The sequence below is a fragment of the Podarcis cretensis genome (genome assembly GCF_951804945.1).
Source record: "Podarcis cretensis genome assembly, chromosome: 1".
Classification (NCBI taxonomy): domain Eukaryota; kingdom Metazoa; phylum Chordata; class Lepidosauria; order Squamata; family Lacertidae; genus Podarcis; species Podarcis cretensis.
In genome coordinates, this window is record NC_137170.1 from 121,237,348 (window position 1) to 121,257,956 (window position 20,609).

Genomic DNA, 20,609 nt, shown 5'->3' on the forward strand with positions numbered 1-20,609 from the left:
GTTGTTGCTGGGGACAGAAGGGGGAGGATTTAGAGTAGCCAGCTACTCTCCTTGTGGAGAGTTGTGGATCTTTGCTTGCAACCAGATTAAATAAATAAAAAAACACCCTATAAATTATAAACTGCTCGTTAATTCTTGTCTGTGAAGTCACTGAAGGGAGGGGAGGCACGCCTGGCACTAGGACTGCCCTTAACTCCCAAAAGCTGTTTCTGGCAGAGTTGCTTGAATCTGCCAGGACACAAGCATCTATGCTTGAAAATGAGTCACTGTCTCTTCTCCTGAGAGATCTGGCACCAAGGGCTGAGCATCTGCTTGCACCCTCAATGGTCAAAGCACTACCAAACCCTTTGTCAAGTGAATGCAAAACTGAACAACACACACAATGTGACAGGCTGTATATAATTATATGAATTCTATTTTTAAATTCTTATTTAATTCTTTTTAAAAAAATTTTAAAAAAACAATTCAACGTGTCATATCAAAATATGTGGTTCCATAGACCAACTTATCATATAAATAAAACATACTATGAGAAATTAGAGTCCAGCAGATTGACCAGGAAATACAATCTATTCCATTCTTGTGCTAGCAATATGCATGATGTGCAATTCTTATATCAATCTTGTAATGTTCCATGTGAAGATGCTTTTAAGAATTCTAGCGTTCTTTGTATGCAGGTTTCAGACGAAAGACTTAGAAGAAGCCCAGTTGGGTGAAACAAGGAATTATCCTGGAATCCACGTCTTATTTTGGGCATGTGCCATTCTCCTCATAATATGTTTTGTTTATATGATAAGTTGGTCTAGGTAAAGGTAAAGGGACCCTGACCATTAGGTCCAGTCGTGACCGACTCTAGGGTTGCGGTGCTCATCTCACTTTATTGGCTGGGGGAGCCGGCGTACAGCTTCCGGGTCATGTAGCTAGCATGACTAAGCCGCTTCTGGCGAACCAGAGCAGTGCACGGAAACGCCGTTTACCTTCCCGCCAGAGCAGTACCTATTTATCTACTTGCACTTTGTGCTTTTGAACTGCTAGGTTGGCAGGAGCAGGGACCGAGCAATGGGAGCTCACCCCGTTGCAGGGATTCGAACTGCCAACCTTCCAAACAGTAAATCCTAGGCTCTGTGGTTTAACCCACAGCGCCACCCACGTCCCAAGTTGGTCTACAGAACCACTTATTTTGATATGACGTGTTGAATTGTATTTTAAAAAGATTTAAAAAAGAATAAATAAGAATTTAAAAATAGAAAACATACAGCCTGTAAGCTTGTGTGTGTTGCACCCTCAATGGCACAGTCCACTCTACTGCCTCGTTTTTCTGGCACCTCCTTCACCTGCATGCACAGATCAGAACTATGTTAACTGCGATATGCAATGTGCATGCCACAATTCACAAAAAGGCGTTAAATGACAGTTGAATGGGAAGAGGTTAAGAGGCAGCTTGAAATGGGTGGTGGGGTGGGAGAATCAACCTAAAGTGGGGGGGGGGGAGGAGGAGGGAGGAAAATAAGTATCCTAGCAAGGGTACAGCAACTGACTTAATTGTTTTACATCTATTTAACTTATATTATTGACACTTTATAACGTACTGTGGTTTAGGCACTGTTTGAGATCCAAACTTCTGTTTTGGATTAAATTTGTTAATTTTGTGAAACTCTCAACAAGTAGAATGCATTTTTGTAAAAAAACACACCCAGATGTTAAGATTTTAATCAACTTATTTGTATTATCTGTGCAAGACTTTTTTTTTAATGGAACGTGCATTTCCTTTAATTAGTATTTGATACAGTATTAATATTCCTATTTATCTTTTATATGCCATATGGATTAAATTCTCATTACTTTTGATCTCAGTACTTTTAAAATATGTAAATCAGGAGGCATCCTCTTTAAAGCAATATTTGCTTACCACATCCATTATTGCCTTGGGCTACAGGAAAATATCTGAATTGCTAAAATTCCAGAGTTTCACAGAAAACCGAGATACCCAAGCATTCAGACGACTCATCTACACAAATAACTAGCAGGATATTGTTATGAGTATGGGCGGGGGGGGGGGGAATCCCCCTAAATGTGTTATGAGTTTGTACCAGCTCCTCCCCATAATTATTGGATTTAGTAAAAGTGAAGAATTAAGTAGGGTTTGATTAAGGTAAAAGGTAAAGGTAAAGGACCCCTGGACGGTTAAGTTAAAGGCGACTATGGGGTTGCGGCGCTCATTTCACTTTCAGGCCAAGGGTGCCAGCGTTTGTCTACAGACAGCTTTCCGGGTCAGGTGACCAGCATGACTAAACTGCTTCTGCCGTAACGGAACACTGTGATGGAAACCAGAGTGCACGGAAACACCATTTGCCTTCCCTCCACCGGCGCGGTACCTATTTATCTACTTGCACTGGTGTGCTTTCGAACTGCTAGGTTGGCAGGAGCTGGGACAGAGCAATGGGAGCTCACCCCGTTGCGGCGATTCGAACCACATACAGTTAGAGCTTAATAATTATTTAACAACAATAATAAACTTTTACAGTGGTACCTCTACTTATGGATGTGATCCGTTCCGGGGTGCCATTTGCACCCCAAAAAGTCAGTCAGTAGAGTGCCGCTTTTGCGTGCGCGTGTGACGAGATAGATTGCTCCTGCACATGCGCGAAGTGATGAACCCGGAAGTAAACACTTCCAGGTTTGCCATGTTCATAACCTGAAAGAACGCAAGGTGAAGCAAACACAACGGTATGACTGTATTTGTATCCTGCCTTCCCCGGCCGAGACTGGGCTTAGGGCGCCTAACATCAAATATATAACATTGGTATAAAATCAAACAATAATTAAATTACCTCCTAAAAACAAGTCAGGATCAAATTAAAATCTACTTAGATGGCTTTCCGCAGGATTAGGGTTGGGAACAGTACAGTAAGGTTGGGAAATAGTAAATTTCACTATTAATATACTTCTTCTTAATTGTATTTCACTATTAATATACTTCTTAATTGCATTTCAGTTCAACAATTACTTTGATAAAATACATTGTTATGTGCAAATGGCTTTAGATGCCTATTAGGTCCATAAATTACCATATAGCATATATTCAACACAAAAAACAGCGAGAATTTTGTTGTTGACGAAGGACAGCTGGGCATATAAAGAGCCCCATTACCTTCAGTAGCTTAGGGCCTCATCAAACCTAAATCCGGCCCAGAATACCATAGAACACCAGAAATTAACAAATCCTGCGAAACACAACCTATGTGAGTACAAAAAAGGTATTTTAATCTGCTGAAAGTCTTTCTATAAAGCCACTTCTTCACCAAGCACCTGAATGAATAAAATCAAGGGAGGGGCAATCTGAAACACACCTTACTTGCCCTTTCCTCTCTTTCTCAATGTTCAACCAAGCTTCCACTCAGATGCTGGGATAAGACATATATCACAAACACAGGTGCAATAACAGGCTTCCTCAACCTCGACCCTCCAGATGTTTTTGGCCTGCAACTCCCATGATCCCTAGCTAGCAGGACCATTGGTCAGGGATGATGGGAATTGTAGTCTCAAAAAACTGTGGGGTGTGAAACACAAGAGTAGTCCAGTACAACATTCCTAGAGTGAACATATTTACACATGGGGAGAAATGCTTGTCCAGCCAGCAGGTAAACTTCCTGTTTCCTTCTGGGCTGGGACAGACTTCCTCTGCATGTGACTAGAGGTGGGCGTGGCCTCACCTGTGCAGGTAATGACAAAAGCACAGGGCAAGGCAGCCATCTCTTTCTTTTTGACTACATGCATCAAAGAAGCAACATCTGCTTAGCCAAAGATGCTGTCTTGGCTCAGCCAAGAGAGGACAAAGGGACTGTCTTCTTATGAGATAATTTCCAGGTATATGTTACTTTTCTAAGCTAAGTCTGCCTTCTGGGATCCTATTGTGAACAGAATGATGTGTGAGTAAACCTTTTTATACTTTTATAGAAGACTGTGTCGTGTCTTATCTTTTATGAGGAAATAAGGGGAAAATACCAGAACAGTTATTATAGAGGCTTTAGCGAGCCTGAGCAAACACATCCGCTGCAAGTTTAAAAAGGGGAATGTTACTCTGCTAAATTGTAAACTTGTTGGAAAGGCTATTATCAGACAATATATCCTCTCCTGCATCCCTGAACATTCCCACAAAAACATCTGGAAGGCAGAGATTGAGGAAGCCTGTGAAATAAGCTACTCAGCTGTCACATGTGCGCTCTTAGGGCTAAGCTAGACAATCTGTTAGCTCCCTTCTCATGTGATCTTTATACTGCTCCACTGCAGTGTACACTAGTTTGACTGCCCTCTCCCTCCAGCTTTAAAAAAAAGTTTGGCTCAAGGAATGATCATGCCCTTTGCATTGATTAATGACATATTGTTAGTAATTGTGAAGCAGATAATTCAGGACTGGGTTTGCAGAATCTTTACTGCATTATAATTTTATAAAGATTAATTACCTTTCATAATACATTTAATATATTATCTATACAGGTGCTGTCTTCTAGCAACGCACAACTCTCAACGTAGGCCAGGCCATCAATGGGCTATTATCATTCTTTTTCATAGCTGCGTGTGATTATAGATTCACCGACGAGTGAAATTCTATATAGCAATTAATTCAGGACAGCTGAGAGTAAGGTTGGCAACATGCATAATAGCTTGGAATAAAGGGTGCCTAATAGCTCAGAATATGCCACAAATACGCTTTGTGGAACACAGGACTTGCAAAAACTTCCTTATGTATTGGCAGAAACAACTTAGAGGTTTTATTTATTTACAGCAAAATTTGATAAATAAATGAATAAATCGAAACAAAAAGATGAACATGAGATTTGCAAACTTGTGGCCTTCAGGCTACGGGAAGTGCATTTGGGACTAAATTTCTGAGTTTATTTTAGTTATTTATTTCATAAAATTTGTATAGCAAGGTAAAGGGACCCCTGACAGTTAAGTCCAGTCGCTAACAACTCTGAGGTTGCGGCACTCATCTTGCTTTACTGGCCAAGGGAGCTGATGTTTGTCCGCAGACAGTTTTTCCGGGTCATGTGACCAGCATGACTAAGCTGCTTCTGGCGAACAAAAGCAGCATACGGAAACACCGTTTACCTTCCCGCCGGAGCGGTACCTATTTATCTACTTGCACTTTGACATGCTTTCGAACTGCTAGGTTGGCAGGAGCAGGGACTGAGCAATGGGAGCTCACCCCATCGCGGGGATTTGAACTGCTGACCTTCTGATCGGCAAGCTCTAGGCTCAGTAGTTTAAACCACAGTGCCACCCGCGTCCCCAAAAAATTGAATACCACTTTGTAAAAAAACCATCAAAGAAGTTTATGAAAAGAATAAATGAACAACATTATCTATAGGTAAAGGGACCCTTGACCATTAGGTCCAGTCGTGACCGACTCTGGGGTTGCGGCACTCATCTCGATTATTGGCTGAGGGAGCCCGCGTACAGCTTCTGGGTCATGTGGCCAGCATGACTAAGCCGCTTCTGCCGAACCAGAGCAGCGCACAGAAACGCCATTTACCTTCCCGCCGGAGTGGTACCTATTTATCTACTTGCACTTCGTGCTTACGAACTGCTAGGTTGGCAGGAGCAGGGACCAAGCAATGGGAGCTCACCCCGTCGCGGGGATTTGAACTGCTGACCTTCTGATTGGCAAGTCCTAGGCTCTGTGGTTTAACCCACAGTGCCACCCATGTCCCTTTAACAGCTATAAAAACAGTCAAAAACAGCCATTTAAAACATTCAAGTGATAATTAAAACCAGCAATAAGCGAAAAACAGATTAAAATACATGCAAATGCCTCATATATCTGTAGATACACACACTACATATCTGCGTAGGCTTGTCTGAACAAAAATGTATTTAGTAGGCAGTGGACAGTGAAGCTGCCGAGTTAAAAGATCAGGGAATCATGTTTGATATTAATTGTAATAAAACTTTGATATAATCCCTATGGCGGTTCATTTGGTCATGAGATTTCTAAACTTGAAAAAGAATTTAGTTTAGTTTGCTGGTTGGACCCAAATAAATTGTTGCACTTATAGGGTGACGGCAAATGGAAAAACCCCAGGGGAGGTTATGCTTCCACTCACATGTTTTAAAACGAGCCTCCTCTGGTGAGCCTTAAATTTAGCAAAGGCTTTTCCTAATATTGATTATACTGGCAAATTTCCCTCAGCTGTAAGAGTAACCCTAACTATTATTGACTCATCAGCCTGCCTGCTCTGGCTGCTTGGGTGACCTCTGAAATTTATGCTTGATTTTTGCTTCAGAAACTAGAGGATGGGTAGGCAAACTAAGGCTGGATCCGGCCCAATCGCCTTCTAAATCTGGCCCACGGACGGTCCGGGAATCAGCATGTTTTTACATGAGTAGAATGTGTCCTTTTATTTAAAATGCATCTCTAGGTTATTTGTGGGGCCTGCCTGGTGTTTTTACATGAGTAAAATGTGTGCTTTTATTTAATGCATCTCTGGATTATTTTGGGGGCATAGGAATTTGTTCATACCCCCCTCCCCAAAAAACATAGTCCGGCTCCCCACAAGGTCTGAGGGACAGTGGACCGGCCCCCTGCTGAAAAAGTTTGCTGACCCCTGAACTAGGTTTGTATTGGTCCCCAGAGTACCAAGTACCACTGACAGATAATAACCATCATTTTCCATTATGTCATATTATAACTAAATATATTCATAACACCAAACACCAGGTCTATGAGGTCCCCCCCCCCCCGCACCTTGCCCATAGCCTCTGGCAGTATTAACAGGAAACAGCTGTGTGCATTTGTGTGTTTGTGTAGCTGATCTAGTTTGGCTAAACGTTTTGAGGATTGGTTTTTGCCTACCCAAATTCTGCTTTTAATTATGACTCTCCACCTTGTTCTAGGGACTTCTACCTGTGCTTTTGCGTTGCCACAAAAGTCAATCACGTATATCCTAGGCATCCTCCAAATTTATAAATACTGTATATAAATCTGTACAGTGATTTAAAGCAAGTAGTTGCATTTGTTGGCTTTACGAGAACATAAAGAGAAAATATTCTACAAATGGAAGATTGGGAGACAAATACGAAAACGCCAGTCTCTTATCTCTAATCACAAAGGAGCATGATTAAAGGAAGCTCAGATCTAAGGTGACTTGGCAGACAAAGAGAGCACAGATAAAAACCATCCTGCAATTTTAATAATTTCTTCAGCAATACACAAGCTTAAGCAAGCTAAAAGAGAGAAGTGAAGAGAAATTAATTGGGGAGGTACAATATTTCAGTGAGGGGACCGTCAGAGACATATGCAGCTGTTCTGGAGTGCTCACAGCAGTAGCTAAGCATTGGCAGAAAAGCTGTCAGAGGGATTCACAGAGGATATTTAGGAAAACTTTGAGCAATAATAACAGCACAGCGAGGTACAGTACGATAAAAAGCTTAGCCCATCAACAAAGACGTGGTAAAGAAAAAGAAGTACTTAGTCAAAGGCTCCATGTCAGGGATAGAAAATGAGAGAGAGAGAGTGGGGGGGGGGAACCCCACATAGACTGGAAACCGGTTAGAAACAAATTGCTAGTAACTTTGATTTCAAATGTGAAAAAGCATTTCTTTGCTACAATATTTTATGCATAATTGCTGCGCAAGTCTTCCTGAACATTTTAGTCTTTCTTTTTAACGCCACGATAATTAAATCTAATATTAAAAAGCACAATACTTTCACCTACTCTCCACCCCAAACCCCAAGGTTCAATTATATTTCTGCATGTTTTACCATCGCTAGAAGACCAAAAGGGATTTTTTGTGTGTGAAGTAGGCAATGATGATATGCAAATAGTACACAAATAGTGTGGTGTAGTGTATGTATGCAACATTATGTAACGTAACAATGACAAAGCTGCCATTCAAGGTAGTTCTTTCTTTGTCCTTCATTTATTTATATCTTGCCTTTCAAAAACATTTAAAGCCATTCAATTATGTTGGGGGTTAAGTGGCTCAAATTTGACTTTGGGGGAAAAAATCACTCTGATGCTAATGGATCATAATCAGTTATGCCTGAGGGAATCAACCTACTTGTCAAGTTATTAGCCGGATCCCCACAATACCCAACCTCTCGTCCCTTGTTTTGTCATGAATTTGGGAATCCAGGTGACTAGTGATGAAAGGCACGAGTAGCTGCTTAGGTTTCCTGAAGCACCCTGATATAAAGTTAAATATCTGCGACAGAGAGTGATAACCACGAAATGTGAAAAGCAGGGGGAGGTGAGGAGAAGGAGATTGCACTGTGACTTCTGTAGCTATGGGGAAAGATGTGAATTTTCAGTAGAAACAGTTCAGTCTAATTCACGTAGTTCTGCATAGACTGTACACCTCATTCTGATTTCCCATCTTTGAATCCTCACCAAAGGATTCAGGCATTAACCAGTTCTTATCAATACTGATAACTGGATATTTCCCCTGAAAAGTAGTACAGTGGTACCTCGGGTTACATACCCTTCAGGTTACAGACTCCGCTAACCCAGAAATAGTGCTTCAGGTTAAGAACTCTGCTTCAGGATGAGAACAGAAATTGTGCTGCAGCGGCGCGGCAGCAGCAGGAGGCCCCATTAGCTAGAGTGGTGCTTCAGGTTAAGAACAGTTTCAGGTTAAGTACGGACCTCCGGAATGAATTAAGTACTTAACCCGAGGTACCACTGTACACATAAACAGTCTGAAATGAAACCCACAGCCTAGACCCAGATGACAAGGCCTTGCTGATGTGGTTCAAAGGAAAGCAGAGAATATGTTTGGCACCAGCTTGGTGCAGGAGTTGCTGGAAGGAGGCATAAAAGGCACCATCCAACCATCTTAGGGACTCCACTCTCGATTTGTGTAAGGTTTACTCCTTAGCCTTTTCTTCTCCTGAAGATATCCCACAAGGCAGCAGAGGTTTAGGATCAGAGTTTTCCTCCTAGGAGGAGCCAGTGTGATGTAGTGGTTAAGAGCAGTAGACTCGTAATCTGGTGAACCGGGTTCACATCTCCGCTCCTCCACATGCAGCTGCTGGGTGACCTTGGGCTAGTCACACTTCTCTGAAGTCTCTCAGCCCCACTCACCGGGGGAGGAAGGGAAAGGAGAATGTTAGCCACTTTGAGACTCCTTAGGGTAGTGATAAAGCGGGATATCAAATCCAAACTCCTTTTCTTATTCCTATGTGGTCTACTTTCCTTGGTTGAATAGCCCCATCTGCCCCTCCCTTCTCTCTACAGCATGACCATTGGGCCCACTATTGGTTTTGTCTGCTCAATCCACTGGAGTCCGTCTTTGCATGCAGGGCAAGTTCCCAGCTCACCACGGTTTTGAGACTCATCGGCTACCCTCACCTGGTTTAGCCTGCCAGTCGAACAGCTTTTGGAAACAGAGCTGTGTTTTTGTTCTTTTTCAGTGGTACCTTGGTTCTCAAACACCTTGGTACTCAAACAACTTGGAACCCAAACACTGCAAACCTCGAAAGTTTGCGAACTTTTTTCAGAAGCCGAATGTGAGCGTTATGTTTCCGTTTTGAGTACCACACTTCCGTTTTGAGTGTTACGCTGGGGTCTGTCTGTTTTTGCTAATTATTTAGCATTTCTGTTTCTGCGGCTCTTTTTCATTTTGTTTTTGTGACTGTATGGAATCCAGTCCAGCTACTGATGGATTGATTGTGTGACCACAGAATATTGTTTATTGCTTTCATTTTATTATCAATGGTCTCATTAGATAGTAAAATTCATGTTAAATTGCTGTTTTAGGGGTTGTTTGTAAAAGTCTGGAACGGATTTATCCATTTTGCACTACTTTCTACGGGAAAGGGTGCCTTGGTTTTGGAATGCTTTGGTTTTGGAACGCTTTGGTTTTGGAACGGATTAAGTTTGACAACCAAGGTACCACTGTAGTTGAAATGTGAATGTTTTGTGATGGACAACAATCTCTTGTTGATCAGCTAGGCGAATGATATGTAAATTGAAGAGCCCCCCCCCCCTTTTGGGGCAAGTCGTGTAGCTAAGATGGATAGAATGTTGTTGTTTTACTTGCGCATTATTATTATTAAGACTATGCTTGACCCTCACCCAAATTGAATGAAGGGATATGATATATGCAATACAAAAGACAACTGATCCACAAAGTGGAGAGGGCTGTACGTTCAGCAGCACTTTTATTGAATGCTACAAGAAAAGTATTTCTGTTTTTGGTGTGTCACAGCTGCTAATCCTTCGGTCACAAAAGAGCTAAAGTAAATGATAATAACAATAAACCTTGAGACTTTGCCTTGAGGCTTCCACTGGACTTGCTGCTGAGATGAAATGGACAAGGGGCTTCTCTGCAGACTTCGTCTGTTTTTACCTAGGAAGCTTAAAGTGGTTTTTGTTTCCATTGATTTGTGTTTGCCTTGAGAATCTCTTGGTTTAACTTCATGAAGACATTGTGCACAACAGGAGTGCACAGACTTCCAGCAATTTTTGTGCGCGTGTTTTAAATTGTAAAAAGGGATCATAATATGTAATGGGAAGGTGAGAGAGATTAAAGTTTTACTCTGAATTTACTTCTGAGTAGGCATGCATAGGATTGCACTGCATAAATCCCCAAAGCAATAAAAGTGTTGATGCCTGCTGATCACATTCAGAGTAATCTGAAGTCCTCCCATGGACTGAAGAAGACAAGTGGAGATCTTGTCTCCTTTTGAAGTATCAGCTGAACAGTCTTTGCACAGGATACTAACAGTGAAATCCTACATTTGTTTACTCAGAAATAAGCCCCGCTGAGTTCAGTCTGGCCTATTCCCAGGTAAGTGACCATAGGATCATAGCCAAAGTCAAGAAAACCAGGCCTTTATGATGCTTCTCTTTTACAAATGAAATATTGAACTGTTTTGTTTTCTTCTCAAATGAAAGAGGGCCTTTTCACACAACAATCTTCTCATTTGTTGTACACAAGCCACAGGTTTTTGCCTTGGTGGTGTTGCACTATTCAAACTCCAATATTTCATCACTGATAGAGATGCAGGTTTATTGCAGTCGGTATTTGGTGGGTTTGTGTGTGTCATGAGTCCCAATTAATCATCGGTCATGAATGACACAATTCCTTTCACCATGGTGGACAGATGCAAAAGAGAACAGGGTTCCCAGCACTGTTGGGGAGAATGGGAAACTTCTGCAGGTGATACAATAGTTTTGCAATATTTTTTCCCCACAGATTGACTGCCAATTTTAAAATACTGTTCGTAAAGCCATGAGATGCGTGTTACAAGATTTGTTGGAGAGTTGTTAAAAATAACCCAGTTAGCAGCATGTTTTCACGAGTGACACTGCAATGGCTTATTTTGTCTTTAATGCATCACTTCTGAAACGTAATACAGAAAGTAATGCTGAAAACAGATGAGACTCATGTGTAAGATCAAATTCATCAACATTCTGATTTGCATGCATCATTTTAAAGTTTCAGGAAATGTGTGGGAAAGAGTTGGGAGAGATTTGCAGCTGAACCAATGTGACTTACTTCACCTTTAAAGCCCTTCCGGGTTGGCGCCATCGCCGAATGGCGGACTCCCTCCGAGCTCCGGAGGGAGCCTGCTCGGCAGGGGCTGGGTTCTACCGCGTCGGCATCGCGGGGACCCTCAAAAACCATGGGCGCTGAAACCCATGGGCATGGTGACTCGGCGGGCACCGTTTGTGCCCCCCCGACCCGCGAAGGAGCCTTTTTAAAGGCTGCGGAGCGGGTGCCGGGGGGGGGGTGTGGTGCTATGAGTCCTCCGCTTCCCCTGCCGAGCGAAGCCGCATGCCATTTGGCGGAGAGCACTGACTTCTTCCATTGAAAATTCGGATTAAAGAACAACCCGTGAGTAATTGGAAACTGGACTTAAAAAGGGAAAAAAAAATTCAAATTCGGAGCGAGCGGGGGAGGTGCAAAAAGGAAGTCCGTCTCCCCCCTGTCGTAGAGGATCTAAAGCAAAGGATTTAACAACTAAGATCGAGTGCTACCTTGGTTTGATAAAGTTACTAATTTCACGATGGAAAATTATAAGTGGGCTGGAGGAGAAAAGTAGAATGTGAGCTAAAATGCAACCCCCCCCCCCGGGAACCGGGAGCGATTGGCGAGAGTGCCGGGAGAGGAGAAATAGAGGCTTTGACAGTTGTCAAAGGAGCTGTCAAAGCTGAAGAATAAAAAGAGAACTTTGTTATGAGGACTTTGCCGGTTACATTTGTTACAAATTAGATATAAATTGTTTAAAACAAGGAATAACAAGTTATTTTGACTGTTGGGTGCGATCTGGAAGGAAACTGAGCTACTACAATCCCTCTAGAGGGGCTGTGGGACATTACAGGTATTGCTGGCATGGAATTTGAATTGGACCTTTTATCTCCTGGGAAATTGCAGAAATGGAACACTATTTTGTCTACAGAGGTCTCTACACTAAAGGAGACAATAGATTTATCTATTGAAGAATGGAAGGGACTTGACGTAAAGTTTTGTTCCTGAATAACAAAGCCTCTGTAGGGGATTTAGAAGCTTTTGGAATTGGAACATTTTTGCAGTGGAGCAGGGAAAGAAACCAGAGGAAAGTGAGGAGAGAGAATAATAAGAACAACATGAACAACAAGAACTGGATAAAGCTGGAAGTGGGAACATCTGGGACATCCAGATTTGAAAGGCTTAAAGAAACAAAATTGGAGTTTTTACTCTTAAATATAGAGATCTGGATGGAAAAAATGGACCTTTTTGAGACAGAGTTTTTCCAAGATTGGACGTTTGAAATTAAAGATGATCAAAAAGATGGCAAAGATTATTAAAAAGACGGCAAAGTGGACTTGTGAAGGATTTTGGCTTAGATGTGGGATCTTCAGGATGACAACAGGCATTGATGGACATTGGGGAACGCAACCGGGAAAGGGGGGAGGGAAATTTGGAATCCAAAGGGTGTTAAACTATATTTTATTCTTTTTTCTATTTTCTTCTATTTTAATCTATTCTGCATATTAAAGAGGGGAATTCGTGGAAGGGAGCGGGGTCGATTTTAGGGGAGGGAAAAATATTTTTAACATTGGGTTAATTATAATAAGTTCAAAATTTGGGGTAAGAACTTGTTGAATCTATTTGAAGGAATTGGAATACAAGAGGGGGTGGGGTGGGGAAGTCCTGGAAAGATGTCAACGAATATAAGGTTACAAAATGGATGTTTTATTTCATTTCTTTTTTCTGTTATATCTGAAAATGTTCAATAAATATTATTATAAAAAAATAAATAAAGCCCTAAAAAAAAAAAGAACCAATGTGACTTACTCCAAAGCAAGCATGCATACTGCACAGAGAGAAACTTTCAGCATTGCTCTTTCAGAGGCGAGGCCTGGATCCCTCACAGCAACATACTGGGAACATTATAATAAAGGGAAGCAGTGGGGGAGAGGAAGCAATCTGGAGTGGACAAGAGGCAGTTGTGAAATGGGTCACTTAGTCATATAGCTCTTTCCTAAAGCTGCTGCTTGTGGGAAAGGAGCTATCAGGGTGGCTTTGCCTTCATAACTGAAGGAGCGTGTCCACCCCCATCGTTCAGCACAGAAACAGAGATCCAGCTCTGAGGACCATCTGGCGGTTCCCTCCCTGCGAGAAGTGAGGTTACAGGGAACCAGGCAGAGGGCCTTCTTGGTAGTGGTGTCCGCCCTGTGGAATACCTTCCCATCATATGTCAAGGAAATAAATAACTACCTGACTTTTAGAAGACATCTGAAGGCAGCCCTGTTTAGGGAAGTTTTTCATGTTTGATGTTTTATCGTGTTTTTAATATTCTGTTGGGAGCTGCCAGTGACTGGGGAAACACAGCCAGATGGACAGGGTATAAATAATAAATTGTTGTTGTTGTTGTTTAGTCATTTAGTCATGTCCGACTCTTCATGACCCCATGGTCCAGAGCACGCCAGGCACTCCTGTCTTCCACTGCCTCCCACAGTTCGGTCAAACTCATGTTCGTAGCTTCGAGAACACTGTCCAGCCATCTCGTCCTCTCTCGTCCCCTTCTCCTTGTGCCCTCAATCTTTCCCAACATCAGGGTCTTTTCCAGGGAGTCTTCTCTTCTCATGAGGTGGCCAAAGTATTGGAGCCTCAGCTTCAGGATCTGTCCTTCCAGTGAGCACTCAGGGCTGATTTCCTTCAGAATGGATAGGTTTGATCTTCTTGCAGTCCATGGGACTCTCAAGAGTCTCCTCCAGCACCATAATTCAAAAGCATCAATTCTTTGGCGATCAGCCTTCTTAATGGTCCAGCTCTCACTTCCATACATATTATCTGTGAATAAATGTGAAATCGAGTCTGCAATCCCATGCACTTTCTTGTAAGGTGACCAGATGAAACAGAGGACGTGACTCCTGTATCTTTAACAGATGTGCAGAAGAGGGAATTCCAGGACGTGTGGTTTGCATGACAAGCTTCATCTGCTGAAATTCCCTCTTCTACACAGCTATTAAAAGGTACAGGATTCCTGTCCTCTTTTCATAGAATCACTGAATTGTAGAGTTGGAAGGGGCCACAAGGGTCATCTAGTCCAACCCCCTGCAAGGCTGGAAACTTTTGCCCAACATGGGGTTCAAACCCACAACTCTAAGATTAAGAGCCTCATGCTCTGCCAGCTGAGCTATCCCATCTGGTCACCTTCCTTGTGCAGGACTGGGCTACATGTATGGCACGTTGACATGGCAGCCCATTGTATACCCTTATGTGCTAAATTTATTCCAAAATAATAAACGGCACTGCATTTGCCATTTCATTTTAGCTCAAGCACTGTGCGCTCAAAACTACACATCAGGCATTCGGTGCAATTCAGGCTCACTGGGGTGTGAAAGCATTTGAATTTCCAGCTGAAGAGCTGCGCTTTCAAAAGCACTGGAATAGGCTATTAGTCTTCAACAGGTTCATATCTTTAACACTTACTCATTTAAGAGTGATTGATAATCACTGCTTCCCTTAAGTGCTTTAAACACATTACCAAGAAAGGCTGTGGCCGCCTGCTTGTTCCCCCCACCTACTTATTTCCTTGATAGATCAAGTCAATGGTGTAGCCGTTTCTTCATCAGAAACAAAATAATAATAATTGGTGCTCCTTTGACACAGGAGCTGTCGCAAAGCTAGCTTGTATTTGCTCACAGTGGACTCTCTATTGCCCCATTTGCAGAATTCTGCCACTTTCACTCAGCGTGGGCAATAGTTTGCTCTGGTAATGCATCTACCATCTTGTTGGGCTACCCAGAGAGAAAGGTATTATTCAGCATTAAAGAGAAAGCCAGGAGTGTAGAAGTGAAGTCTCTTACACAGGCTTTGTTGAGGGGGTGGGAAAGGTTTCATTTATTGTTTAATATGGAGTTCTTTTATAGTGTTCCAGTGTAATGCACACATCCTCAAAAGTCCTGTTCCATGAATATGTTGTTGTTTAGTCATTTAGTCGTGTCCGACTCTTCGTGACCCCATGGACCAGAGCACGCCAAGGATTCCTGTCCTCCACTGCCTCCTGCAGTTTGGTCAAACTCATGCTAGTAGCTTCGAGAACACTGTCCAACCATCTCATCCTCTGTTGTCCCCTTCTCCTTGTGCCCTCAATCTTTCCCAGCATCAGGGTCTTTTCCAGGGAGTCTTCTCTTCTCATGAGGTGGCCAAAGTACTGGAGCCTCAGCTTCATGATCTGTCCTTCCAGTGAGCACTCAGGGCTGATTTCCTTAAGAATGGATAGGTCTGATCTTCTTGCAGTCCATGGGACTCTCAAGAGTCTCCTCCAGTACCATAATTCAAAGCATCAATTCTTTGGCGATCAGCCTTCCTTATGGTCCAGCTCTCACTTCCATACATCACTACTGGGAAAACCATAGCTTTAACTATACAGACCTTGTCGGTAAGGTGATGTCTCCGCTTTTTAACCTGTCTAGGTTTGTCATCATTTTTCTTCCAAGAAGCAGGCATCTTTTAATTTTGTGGCTGCAGTCACCATCTGCAGCGATCATGGCGCCCAAGAAAGTAAAATCTCTCACTGCCTTCATTTCTTCTCATTCTATTTGCCAGGAGGTGGAAGCAGTGGCGTAGCGTGGGGGGTGCAGGGGGGGCCGGCCGCACCGGGCACAACATCTGGGGGTTAGGGAAATCCACAGGTTAGGGGGCGCAAATCCACGAATTAGGGGGCGCAAATCCATGGGTTAGGGGGCGCAAATTACTTGCCTTGCCCCGGGTGCTGATAACCCACGCTACGCCACTGGGTAGAAGATTGTGTCCTTGAAGTGGGGACTTACTCAATAAGGTAAAAGTTAAAGGACCCCTGGATGGTTAAGTCCAGTCAAAGGCGACTAGGGGGTTGCGGCACTCATCTCACTTTCAGGCTGAGGAGGCCAGCGTTTGTCCACAAACACTTTTCAGGTCATTTGGCCAGCATGACTAAACTGCTTCTGGCACAATGGAACACCGTGATGGATGTCAGAGCGCATGGAAACGCCGTTTACCTTCCCAATGAAAAGGTGGAATATAAAAATGGCGGCCAAATGGAAAAGAAAAAGAGGGAAGCTGTTCCTGCATAGAAGAGGGAATTTCTGCCAAATTTATTATTAAAAAACTGGCACAGCAACTCATTGCTTTACTTGTTACATGCACGCACTGAATATAACTCAAAATATTGTGGGGCTGTTTCGGTGGGTTGAAGACAATTATATGCAGCAAGATGTCAGGAAGAGGCATCAGATCTTAATCTATGAACGTTGCACTTTGGCTCACTGCTGCAAGTCATGTTTGTTCCCATCTTGCTGCAGATTTGATCTTGGACGTATCTGGTGCTGCTGTCACTTAGGTCACTGCTAACCTGCTGGGTATAAATGCTAAGTGTCAAGGCAGCCTAAAGTTGTTTGCCTGAGCAGCAGTTTCTCTTGGCTTGGTCTTCTGCTTCTCTGCATGCCCCTCCCTCTCTGAACCAGATGCAGTATCCTGATTCTGCCCTCCTTCACGCAAGGCCCTCCTGCTTCTGATTTCTACACACATTGCAACAGGACTACATCTTCAACTGTAGGCGTTTGGTTTGACCATGGCAGCATCCTCCTGCTCCCACACTGTTATTCTGACCTCAGCTCACTTGTAACAGTTAATTCCATCTCCCAGCTGGTTTTCTGCCATTTCTGTCTTGGCTGCCCACCTTCCTCTCGGCATTGTCCCAGATCTTCAAAGCACACCAGTGCGAGTAGATAAATAGGTCCTGCTTCGGCGGGAAGGTAAACGGTGTTTCCATGCACTCTGGCTTCCATCACAGTGTCCTGTTGTGCTAGAAGCGGTTTAGTCATGCTGGCCACATGATCTGGAAAGCTGTCTGTGGACAAACGCCGGATCCCTCTGCCTGAAAGCAAGATGAGCACCGCAACCTCGTCACCTTTGACTGGACTTCACCACCCGGGGTCCTTTACCTTTTACCTTACTCACCTGGGCTTCAAGCTCCAAGCCCTGATCCAGAAAATACACAAACCTGTAGCTAGCAGACACACACTGAGAGGTGGGGAGACTTCAAGAAACGAACAAACGTATTAACACCCAGTTAACAATTTTATTTTGAGAGTTTTCTTGGATACTATATGAGATCGTTGCTTTTAAAAGTTAAATCAATAAGCTTACTGAACTGCAGGGGGCCTGGGGTTGTGCGTTTACAAGATGCATGAAGTCCAAAGGGCTTTTTGTTTGTGCATTTACAGTCATACCTTGGGATAAATACGCTTCCGGATAAGTATTTTTGGGTTGCACTCCACGGTGATCCGGAAGTAACGGAGCACGGTCAAAATGACGTCATGCGCTTGCGTGGAAGCGGCGAAACGTGACCCGCGCACGCGCAGACGTGCTGTCTCATCTTACGTTCTGTCCAGGATGTGAATGGGGTTCCAGAATGGATCCCGTTCGCATCTCGAGGTACCACTGTATTTATAACATGCAATATCCCACCCTTTAGCTCCAACCAGAGCTCTTAGGGAGGTTCATGATAAAAGCCGGAGGCCTGCCCAATATTTTGTTCCCTTTTCACTCTCTTGTTTACTGTTTTCCCATTACTTGTTTTGAGGCTTGGGCAAGCTGGGTCGTCCTCTTATATACCCGCTGGGATTGACAAGGTATATGGCCCTCACCTGAATCTCATAGTTCTCCTGGCGAGTGCTTTGGTCTGCCCACCAGATACCAGGCACTCTACTATTCTAATTAGATATTTTGTTGCCATTTGCAACTGTAGCTGCCTCTGATTAGTTATCATTTAACTCTTGGGGAAAATAATTAGCATCACATGTCATGTGCATGGAAGTTGCCAAACCAATTAACCAACCAGAAGGATTACTGTTAATAGCATCAGTTTTCCTATAACTTGATACTGCTGGATAGTTTTGATAAACTGCAAAAGCATTTTTAGTTTGCTTTCTGTTGCCACTGTGGAACTTTTCTTTATTAGTGCCACTTTGTTTTGTACGATTCCTTGCAAATGAAGGAAAACAACTTTTCTGCTTGTATATGTTGATAATATAATTTTGCTTGCAGCCATACATCAGATGAAAAAACTAAGCAGACTTTGTAAATGAGAAGGCCTTTTGCTGAGAAGTCGCAATATTTGGTATGTCTGCTGGGGAAAGGGCTCTGCAAACAGAGCCACCACCGAAATTGTCCTTTACCTGGTCATCACACATCTCCCCTAAGAAGGATCTCAGCAGAATCCATGACATTCAAGACACTGGATAGAATGTATCCTAAGGCTACATCCTTAAGAAAATGGTACAACTGTGAGACCCTCTCATGTGATCAAAGCATGCCTAAAATGCACAGCAACACTAACAATGTAGAGATGATAGACAAAGATAGAGTAGATCCGCCATCATGGTGGGTTTCCATTCTTTGGGTGAAAAGCAAGGGAAAAGATTAAAAGGTAACTGACCCTCTGTTGAATTTGATGAATATTGCCCACCATTGCTCGACTGAGCATCTTTCACAAAGAACAGGTATTCTCAACACTAAAGGGTGTTGGGTTTTATTAGTGTGTTTGAATATGCCTTACCTTGTGTTTCATGCGACCTCAGTGGACAAGAGAACTTGTGATCTGTCACTGAATTGGACTGGCTGGTGGGCTGCAAAGTCTTCATTTGGTCTGAATGTCTTAGAACAATCACTGGCGCCGAAGTGTCAGCTGAACCCTTTATTTTTGGTGGGAGAAATGGGAAAGATTTCTTTTAGGAAAGAAAACAACGCAAATCAATATCTGAATTCCATTCAGGCAGGAAAACGAAGTGTGCGAATGGATTTGTAAGAATACAGCCTAAACGTCTGGACAGCTTTGTGCAAATGCCCCCAGTTATAGATTAGAACCATTTAGGATCCGATCTACCCAGTTTCAGTTCTGTCAAGGCCTCTGGCGCTCCACAGTATGTTGTTATCATTGTTATTTATTTACTATTTTCTTTTATCTTGCCCTTCCCCTCACGAGAACCCAGGATAGCAAAAAACAACGAAGCCGCAGCGTTGAAATATAAAAAGTTAAAGCACAGTACAATGTCAGCCTTAAATTACATTTTACAAATACAAAGGAGGTTTGAATTGTAAATCGTTCAGATAGTGCTGCAAAGTCCTGTCAGAACAAACAGGACTTGAGTTGCCATTTGAATAGTTATAATGTGGGGTGGATCTGGGTAGGGAAGAAGTTCCACAGATGGGATACCACCATGGAGAAAATCTTGTTTCATGTGGTAATCCCCCCGCCCCAACTCACCCTCCTCTGGATTTATACATGAGCACACAGCACCTGTATTTGACTGGATTGAGCCCTGTCTGTTCCCTGGCCAACACTGTTTTTACACCTGCGTCTCCGAATGTTTATTTCTTTCCTACCCCCGGTTCACTCCTGTACCCCGGCACAGAGGCAACTAATAATGGCATATACTGTATGCTGATTTCCCTCTCAAAGTTAATTTGTATCTTTAGAAGAAGAGGGGGAGAAAGCTATAGGAAGGTATTAATCTGCTTAACATTTCTAAGTACATCATCCAAGGGATTTTGTTTTTTTAATCTTACATATGCTCAGCAGAGTTACTGGCGAAAACGGTACATTTTCTTCATTTCATCCTTTCAACATCAAATGGTAAGCAGCAAAAATTGGATCAGACTTCAAAGACTGTGCTGTGCTCCCAGTCACAGAGCGACTCCTCCATTTCACATATTGAATTCAAGCAGGATATCAAAGTGCTACCAAAGAACCTCAGGTCCTTACTCAAAAAGAGGCTCTAACATCTGTAGAAAGTGAAGTGCACAGACAAATCACCTCAGGGAGCAGCTAGCATTTATTCTCAGCAGCAGATTTCCAGCCTTTTGATTCCCTTATTCACTGTACCTCCCTGTCTTTCTACAGAACTAAAGTTCTTAGCAAGCAGCCTTTTGTCTCAAAGACTTCAAAACACCACTAACGGTTTCATGTTCTGATGGTTATGCCAAGCAACCGTGAACACACTTCAGAACTGTAGATGCAGGGATTTCATGTCATTTTAGAGTTTGAGCTTCATAGTACCTTGCTTGTTTGTTTGTCGAGAAAACCCAGCTCTGTAGGAGAAGTTGTGCTGTTGCTTTGCTGCCTAAAA

General features: G+C 42.9%; 1 protein-coding gene across 1 annotated transcript in view; it reads right to left on the bottom strand.

Moving 5' to 3' along the window:
• MYO3B (myosin IIIB) overlaps positions 1-20,609 on the bottom strand; it is a 294,124-nt gene that overhangs the window by 44,012 nt on the left and 229,503 nt on the right. Inside the window, exons 32-33 of the mRNA XM_079981556.1 lie at positions 20,540-20,603; positions 19,040-19,175 (exon numbers count right to left, since the gene is read on the bottom strand). Of these exons, the coding sequence (XP_079837682.1) occupies positions 19,040-19,175; positions 20,540-20,603 (200 nt within the window). The remainder of the gene's footprint in view (positions 1-19,039; positions 19,176-20,539; positions 20,604-20,609) is intronic.